Genomic DNA, 9,690 nt, shown 5'->3' on the forward strand with positions numbered 1-9,690 from the left:
ACCAGCTAAGCCATGCGTAAACAAATATTCAATATATCGTATATGAGCGACCAAGACATTGCATATATTTGTTGTAACACTCTCGCACGGCCAATGAACGCCGAGGAATGTTATGGTTTGCAGATATTTACTGACACCACAATGACGTTTAACCTCGGTAAACAGTGTCTGTCGGGGGGCCCTCAAAGGTGGTCTCTACCCGTGGGTCGTAAAGTCAGGGCTGATGCATCTTGCGGGAGAATAAAAACGCTTCAATAATTTTCCCGTTCAAATCTAAAGTGTATACAGACCACACGTGTGTTAGCGGCAGGAAAAATGTTCCCAATAAAACGCAGTCAATAACGTTTTGCCTCGACAAAATAAAAAAGCGGGGACTATTTTGGCGTATGAAAGAGTGTGAAGTGTATGTGCATAGTAAGTGATATATTCGTGCCCTTCTTGAGGACTGCATGAACATTCTTTTAGTTAGACGTCACAGAGGGTATCTACATCTGAGTAGATATGTTCAGGTATAACATGACTTCCTGACGATTTAAATATTTCTCTAACTGGTTTTACTTACGTTGTCGACACCGCAACACGGTGGCCTAGTGGTAAGGCGTCCGCCCAGTGAGCGGGAGGTCGTGTGTTCGAACCTCGGCCGGGTCATACCTTAGACTTTAAAATTGGCAATCTAGTGGCTGCTCCGCCTGGCGTCTGGCATTATGGGGTTAGTGCTAGGACTAATTGGTCCGGTGTCAGAATAATGTGACTGGGTGAGACATGAAGCCTGTGCTGCGACTTCTGTCTTGTGTGTGGCGCACGTTAAATGTCAAAGCAGCACCGCCCTGATATGGCCCTTCGTGGGGGACTGGGCGTTAAGCAAACAAACAAACAAACAACCCGTACGGTTGTCGACAGTACGCTTGAAACTAAGAAATACCGTTATTGGTTCACTAATCCATATTCAACTGGTTACAAGCAAGAAGCCTTTTCGTCAGATAACGGCGCTCTTTTTTTCCTAAGACCTTGTCTTCTTCTTTTTTTCTTTTTTTTTTTTAGACCTAACACAAATTATTTCAATCATTCAGTCTTCAACAAACGAGAACAAACGATTGATAGATTTCTATAAAATAATATGTAGCTTTGATTTGCAGCTCCCATGTAAAACTGAAATACATGAATGCTTTCAGTAAGAAGAATTTTTTGAATTCTTCCACTCTTCAGCCTCCGAATGAATCTGTTGTCCTCCTTTGCACCCGAACCCCCCCCTCTCTCTCTCTCTCTCTCTCTCTCTCTCTCTCTCTCTCTCTCTAAAACACAAACACACACGCACGCACGCACACACACACACACACACACCGGCTGTTGAACTGCCAGGACGGGGGTAGGTTAACACAGGACATTTGCAAGCCTGACAAAGACGACAGAAGAAACGTCACAAAACGAAATCAATAGTGGTTCCAAAATCACCTTGTTACTGCCTTGAGGCTAGTTTACCAAATGTGCCGCCGCATGTAGCAATAAAAGCTTTGAAGATATCACTACAACTACAAGCGATTGGCCGGATGTAGTAATAAAACCTACAAAAATAGAACTATAACCGGACGTCCGGATGTAGTGATAAAGCCTACAAAAATATCACTATAACCGGACGTCCGGATGTAGTGATAAAACCTACAAAAATATCACTATAACCGGACGTCCTGGTGTAATGATAGTCCGGATGTAGTGATAAAAAAATTTGGTCCCGAGGGCTATCACTACATCCGGACTTCACTGTACCTTTTTATTGTCCTTTTCATACTCATATTCTCATTGTTGTTTTTATACTTGTCTCTTGCGTGTCTTGCTCTGAAACTTATACGACAGCTATTGACCTCGAAAATCGACTTTGCTAACATTTTTGCTATTATTTTGTATGTGATATTTTCAGGGTGTGTTGAAAGAAGTGTGACAAAAATAGAGAAATCTACCGGATTCACTTTTTGATACAGCATTTTGAATAGGATGACATGCCGAGAATCAAATACACGAGGGTTGGGTAATTGAATGGGATATCTGACGCATCAATTACAATCACAGGGCCTATTTTATAAGTAGTATTAATCCCTGGTTTACGGTTGTTGTAATAGCGTGTTTCTATTTGTATTATTGTAACGTGTCTTTCCGATATGGCTGGAAATAGCGTAATTACATGACGTTTTCGAAGGCTAAAATAGAATTAAGATCAGTTTCTCAATTCGCATGAACATATGCCCCGGGGCATCAGTGCGATTTCAACAACAATAAAATGACACAATGCAGAACGGAGTCCACACAACCACATATACAAAAAAATATAACAATTGACGGTGACATTTTTGCACAGACTTGCAAAACGTACCATTGACCCTATTTTGAAAAATGGCATCAGAAGAGGTAAAAGTGATCGTACTCTGAAAAATATGCATGTTGAGGGATATGTGAGCGCTGCCATGTCCGAAAATAGATATAAGTATCAGGAAATACATTCATGCGAATTGAGAAACTGATCAAATTTTAGCTAATTCAACGCCCACTTTAGCTGAAATCCATCGCGACCAATACACAACAACAACAACAACAACAACAACAACAACAACAACAACAACAACAACAACAACAACAACACAACACACACGTGATGGAGTTCCTTGCTTTCATTTTTTTGTTTTCATAATTATTTGTCTTTTACGTACTGGTGGATGTTTTGTCAATAATTAAACGTTCCACAAAGAAAACAAAAATCGTATTTTGTTTTTTTCATTTCAGCACGTGAAAAAGGGCATGGAGAAAGACTGCAAATGTCACGGCATGTCAGGCAGCTGCACCATCAAGACGTGCTGGATGAGGCTGCCGACCTTCAGGAGAGTCGGGGAGATCGTCAAGGACCGCTTTGATGGCGCCACCCGGGTCTTGCCAGGTACGCTGCTTGCGTTTTATGGGCAGAATATACCTGCGCAGTTTCAGCGGCACAGACGACGCACTGCCTATTATCTATGCCGCGATATGGATTATGACGAGAACTTCGGCCTGTTTTCCTTTCATGCAACGTGTAGCGGGCTGGGATAAGCTGCCGTGCGTCGTCGGTCCTGCTGAAGTTACATAATTATGTGAGCGGAGCCCCTTAGGACAGTTTCCCCTACTGTGCCTGCGTTGGTGACGCGTGCTTGTTTGATGATTATGCTGGGACAGTAGCGTTTGAATATTGATGCGGTTTTGTCGTTGTTATTGATTTTGTTGTTGTGGTGGAGTTGTTGTGGTGGAGTTGTTGTTGTTGTTGTTGTTGTTGTTGTTGTTGTTGTTGTTGCTTATTGGTCGTGATGGATTCCAGTTGATACAGTGGCCACGTACTCCAGCTAGAGTTATTTCTGACTCTGACTTGGTAGTTTAATTACCCTCAGAAATGTACTGCAGTATTACATTGGTTATCCGTATTACCCAAATCTTTCCGTCCACGATGCGATGATCGGGTTCTTAGTGGTATGCATTGTTTCTAAAAAGGTATGGTGCGGGGAAAGGGGGTGGGGTGGTAGTCGTGGAGGTGTGATGATAACAATGGTGACTCATGGTTCTACTTTCTTTCGTAAAATGTGCTCTACGAAGTTCGTTTTTGTGTGTCGACCTGGTAGTCGCCTTTGTGTGTATCCATTATGATTTTGTTTGCCTACTTTCAGTTTCTACATATATGTCAGGGTATCTATTTTTTTTCTCTCAACCGTCCACCTTCGTTTTCTTCTCTTAACGTCCTAGCTGATATACAAGACAACTAAGATGTACAGTAATTCAAAAATCAGTTATTCTCCCTTCTCCCCAAATTACATTCTGCTCCTAGTTTATCATCCATCGTTTGTGTATATATATACACGTTACAAGCCACTCTTGAGAAGTACAGTAACTATAATTATGCTGAAACAATATTGACAAGGAAAAGCAGAGACTGACCCTCAGCTGACAGAACGATCGGAACATCACCTTGCCACTCCTGTCCTCCCAAGGGCTCCGTATTTGACCCTGGGCCAGTATGACCCACTACCTGTAAGACGGAGAGGAAGATAACGGAGCACTTGAGCATTAATTGAGAGACTGTGCCTTTAGCCAGGTCCAAGTTATGATCCCCAGCGGCACCTGTAAACGACAGAAAGACCAGGGCGGAGGAGGGCTTATCACTGTCCGCGATACTATCGGGGATACGATACTATATACTCCCTGGCTTCGACTGGGCCAGCAGTTTTGTATAGCTGTTGTACAATTAACGAAGGTCACTGGTCAACTCATTCGTTTTGCCGTTTTTGATGAGAAAAAAACACCCACTTATGGTTTCTTTTTCTTTCTGTTTGGCTGGCTAGCTGAATAGCTGGTTGGCTGGCTGGCTGGTTGTCTGTCTGTGTTTCTGTTTGTTTGGATTTGTATCCTTGCTTTCTACTCAGTGGCTAACTAGCCGACCGGCCCGCTGACCGACTGTTCGATCGTTTAACTGCCTTCGTGTTTGTCCGTTTTCATTTATTTGTTGCCGTCTTTATCACCTGATCATTTTTGTTTGTTTTTATTTCCTTGAATCGTGGAACCTGTTTTGCTTTGAGCTGTTGATGTTTTGCTCTCTATTTTGTCTTTTTTTTATGAAATGGTAGGTAGAAAAGAGACTTTCTTGCTGGCATTTGAGAGCCCTTAGTCCATCGACAAACTGAGAATCGTAACGCCAACTACTTCACATCACTGTAGGTTTGCAAACAAACGACCGAGGGGAAAGAATCATTTCGATCAGAAACACTGTTCCAAGTAGCATACACTGTAAAATAAAGTGTTCCACTGTTGAACACACTTTTTGTAACGAGTTATGAACACTGTGTGACGAACTTTATAATTCTACTGTAAAAAAACACACAAAAAACAGCACACATGGTAAACACTATTACGTGGTTACCTTGTGTGATACTTTGCTAGTAGAATCATTATTATTTCACACAGTGTTAACAACTGGTTACAAAAAGTGTGTTCAATAGTGGAGCAATTCAGGTAACAGTGTATGCCCTGGTGTTATCATACAATAATTGATCACCTATCCAATCTTATGAGCGCATGCCTATAACCTTAAAGTACTGGGACTTCATGCTTAGTTTTATTTATGTTTCTACCCGTTTATGTTTCGCATCAGGTAACGACGGAAACGCTATAACTGAAGGTTGGTATTTTGAGTGAATATGCCTTTGATTTCCTTTAGCTCTTGCTGTGGTTTGCTGCTGCTATACTTCTGATCTTATATATATCGCCCTCACTAAGAACTGTCGCAAATTCTGTAATAATACTCGTGTAGCCACAGTGTAAAATGCTGTTCTTCCTGGTAATGTGCCCAGCCAAATCTTTGACTGTCGTCCTAACTCTCTGACTAGAAATCCCTGCTTTCTCACATGACATCTGTGTCACCTGCTGTGAACATTCCTTTTCAGACTCTTTACAATAAAAACTTGTTTTTTTTGTTGTCCCTTTACTTTTTTCTATGTTTTGTTGTGCCTGCCTTTTCTAGGTTTAGGTTTTTCCCCTCCTTATTCTTTTTTATTTGCCTTTTTTTCTTCTTAAAAACATATTTTTCTCTTGATGATTTCAAGATCAGTATTCTAGCCTATCTACTTTCTGTAACGAAAACATACATATCTTGGCAAATTATGTGGAATGCCTATGAGAACAGAGTCAAACAACGTTATTCTGGATTATGGACCAAGCCTTCAAAGCGTTACCTTGGATGTTTTATTACTAGTTTTGCCATCAAAAGTGGTGTACAAGAAAATGAGATATTTGATTTATATCACTACAGTTGTACAAAACTGTTCATACCTCAGATCATACAGTTTTGGTCTTGGCTTAAGGCAACTTGTCTCTCAGAATTTGAAAGCCGACAACTAGCCGTACATGATACTGTTAGTAAACATACTTAAGATCAAGACATCGACATAGCTGAGAAAACAGACAAATCTGTTCTGACCATTCTTTAAACTTATATTTCTCCGAGTGCATGACATAACAATCACACAGAGTAGTTGAGTGCTTGCTTTCGTTATTCAATTCTCCTTGTGGTGTGGCTCAAAGTTGGTGTGTACTCCAACTTGTATAATTATTGTGTGTTGACGTTTTATTCTGTATTTCCACTTTTCTTTGTTGTCTTTAATTTAAGTCTTTCTTGGTTTGACTTTAATTGCAGTTCAAGTTAACATACATAAAAGCAACTAGTTCTCCTCATATCATAATCAAATTCATGCAGTGCTCCAAATCTATCGATATTGGCATGGAACTTCACTAATACTGCAGAATGTATACGCTTGAATGTTATATATAATGTGGTCGTACTTTTTGAAATGTTTAACTTCAACAACTAGATTTAATCTTGTGCATCTTTTATGAGTGTTGTTTGGCCATAGGCAGACTATATAGCGATACGGGCAACCTGAAAGTACTGATTTTCATCAGTATTCACATATGTCAGTACTCAGGCGAGTACTTTCAGCCTTTTGCAGGAGTTGGTTTTGGGTCCGATTCACACTCATCCATGCATTAACCCATTCCTTAACTAATTAGGTAAATAATTAATTCGTTCTTTCGTTCGTTTGTTCGTTCGTTCGTTCGTTCGTTCGTTCGTTCGTTCGTTCGTTCGTTCGTTCGTTACTTCGTTCATTCATTCATTCGTTCATTCCTTCGGCATTCATTCATTCATTCATCGTTCCACCCAGTCCTTAAAAAGGCCGTCCTTTTAGCTTGTACACCAAACTGGATTCGTCCAGACTTGCATAATCCTGTAACATGTGAAAGACTTATTGACATATCTGTGAAGGCTTACACGAAAAGGATAACACCGTTTACTCCCATACGCGTCCATCGTTCCCTTTACTCACCCACCCGTCTATCCATCCATCCATCCATCTATACATCCCAACTAACCCACTCAACTCTTCTTCGTTTTCAGGCAACGAGGGCAATATGAGGGGCAAAAGGAGACGCAGCTTCAACTTTAACCCAGCAGACACCAACCACAAGAAACCTGGCCGCCGGGATTTGGTCTACTTCGAGCCTTCGCCCAACTTCTGCGAGAACGAGTCTATTATCGGTTTCCATGGTACCCGTGGCCGGGAGTGCAACGCCACGTCCATCGGTGTGGATGGCTGCGATCTGATGTGCTGCGACCGCGGGTTCAAATCCGAAACGTACATCGTGCGGGAGAGGTGCAGCTGCACGTTTCACTGGTGCTGCCACGTCAGCTGCAAGGTCTGCTCCAAGACCAAGTCCAGGCACACGTGTAACTGAAATGACGTCATTATGTTAACGCCACAATTGTCTCGGGAGACCTGACACGGTTGAAGCTGTACTCGGACCTGTAATGTCAATCGAAAGGGGCAGCGTGAAGATTGACTTGACAGTGGCAATCTTTCAGTGCAAGGAATGACTAATAACATTTTCGGGTTGGAAAGACCATGCAATCAATAAGCGATACCCGATGAAGTACAGGACACCGAGCGTGATAACATATTTTTTGTCCTGATGATATTTTCTGCTGCTACATGACTGGGTTCAATGGCAACACAGATTTGTTTCGCATCAACATTGAGTAGAAAAGAAGCTTGCAACAGCTCATTATCTGAAGCCGATCGTACGGGAAGACTTAATGACGTGACAAATGAGTCATTATCCGACAATACAGATTGTATCCAAGGTTTTGCTGCCACGCAAGCTATCCAGGATTTGTGTAAGGGACTCTAAATTAATGCCTGTGCGACAGAAGCATGTTGGAATTGTACTGAGGAAATATATATAACAGTGTTCGGTATGTACCCTGAACGTGCTATTGAAATAAGTGACTACATTTTGAAATAAAGTACAGACATCCTGAAGAATTTGACCTCAGAATGGTGGTGACTTGAGAAAAAAGAACAGTTATTGGTAGGATGTGCATGTTGGCTAACACTGACACCTGAAATAACTTTATGTAACGGAAATAATTTTGAAAGGCGTTTTACATTTATGAAACAGTTTCACGATCAAAGAGCAAGTCGATCTGGATGGTGTGATTTGAAAAGTGTCGGATCTTGTCAGTGCATTAGGCCCGGTGTGGATCAAATCTGTTCAACAACTTAAACTTGCCTGGAGGAAGACATTGAATCTAATTTTTATCGGACATTTTGACTACCAGGGATGGAGGTAGTGGCAAGTGAATGTAGGCATTGCACTTTGCCAGGAAGGAACGGTCACACATTGTGTGATGTATATACTTCAATGCACGTTATTTTGTTACAGACCTCAAAACATTCACGTCTTATGTACATAACGCTCTTACTGCCTTTTCTTTAAAAAAAATCTTTTTAATAGTTGACTACTCAGCATTCCGATATAGACTCAAGCAAAACATGTCAAATGCTGTCAAACACATAGATATTCGAACGCATGCACCTTAACTACATGAATTCTAACATACTTTGATTACTTTCAGGGCCGGACTAGGCGAAGAGGAGGGGGGGGGTTGCCAGTGGTGGCCTAGGGGGACATCCCCCCTGGCGGCAGGGGCGGATCAGTTCATTTTATGACTGTTTTTTTTCAAAAGTATATTGTGAAGATATGGGTGTGAAGGCGCGAAGCGCCGAGCCGACGGCGCGAAGCGCCTAGCTTGCTAGGGGGGTCCGGGGGCATGCCCCCCCGGAAAATTTTGAAAAAAAGGATGCAAAATGGTGCAATCTGGTGCATTCTGAGGATGATCATTACCAGTTTCAGGCAGCAGATTTTGTCACTGATTAATACCCCAAAAATTGAAACTCAATGTAAAATAAAGAAATGCATACCTCATTCAATATTTTTATTTTTTGGCTGGGGGGGGGGGGGGGTCCGGAAACCCTAGAACCCACCCCCCCTCGTTGTGGGGGTCAGGGGACGAAGCCCCCTGAAGCTGACGGGTAGGTTATATTCTGAGATAGGAAAATGGTCGCTCCTTGCATGAAACGGCATAAAATAAGCAATAATAAAAAAAAAATTAAATAAGTAAGGTACATGTTTAGGCTAGGGGGGGGAGGGGGGGTTGCGCAACCCCCATAACCCCCCCGGTAGTCCGGCCCTGACTTTCAGTAGAATTTGTTATTCTCTTCAAATAATTTCAAACACATTTTGGTTACTTTCGATAAAAATTTGTCACCCTAGCAAACGCGTTCAAGCAATTTTTGAATATTGTAAATACGTGAATTTTGTCCAGTTCATATAACGTTCTAAAGCAGGCAATCGGAGAGTAAGATCAACGCCGTGCTCTTTCAAATGGTTCTACTAATTAACCTTTTTGTGTAATGCATTTTAAACATAAGTTTTGTGTCTGCGAAACTAGTGCACTATGTCTCTAACCATAGGATTTTCTCTTGGCGTGTTATGTAAGATTAAGCTGTGTGTTCTTGGTCCTGAACCATGACTGTTCTAATCGTTTAATTTGTTTCTTGGATGAATACTGTTGTCATTCACTTGCCGTAACATACAAGAATTGCTCCTATGCCTGTCACCACTCTTTGTCACTGCCCTGTTTTCATCTTTCTTTGGTTCTTTCTTTGTGTCTTTCTTTGTTTTTTTTTTCTTTTTTCTTTTCTTTCTTCTTTTCCTTTCTTGCTTCTTTGTGTGTGTGTTTGTTTGTTTGTTTGTTTATTGCTTTCTTTCTTTCTTTCTTTCTTTCTTTCT

The 9,690-nt window shown here is 41.4% G+C and overlaps 1 protein-coding gene across 1 annotated transcript in view; it reads left to right on the top strand.

Annotated features, from left to right (window-relative positions):
- LOC138959573 (protein Wnt-1-like) overlaps window positions 1–8,880 on the top strand; it is a 32,733-nt gene extending 23,853 nt beyond the window's left edge. The window contains exons 5-7 of the mRNA XM_070331113.1: window positions 2,773–2,923; window positions 5,156–5,182; window positions 6,956–8,880. Coding sequence (XP_070187214.1) covers window positions 2,773–2,923; window positions 5,156–5,182; window positions 6,956–7,293 — 516 coding nt within the window. The 3' untranslated portion in view covers window positions 7,294–8,880. The remainder of the gene's footprint in view (window positions 1–2,772; window positions 2,924–5,155; window positions 5,183–6,955) is intronic.
- Window positions 8,881–9,690: the final 810 nt, after the last annotated feature.

This window comes from Littorina saxatilis, linkage group LG2 (assembly GCF_037325665.1).
Source record: "Littorina saxatilis isolate snail1 linkage group LG2, US_GU_Lsax_2.0, whole genome shotgun sequence".
In the NCBI taxonomy this organism is placed as follows: domain Eukaryota; kingdom Metazoa; phylum Mollusca; class Gastropoda; order Littorinimorpha; family Littorinidae; genus Littorina; species Littorina saxatilis.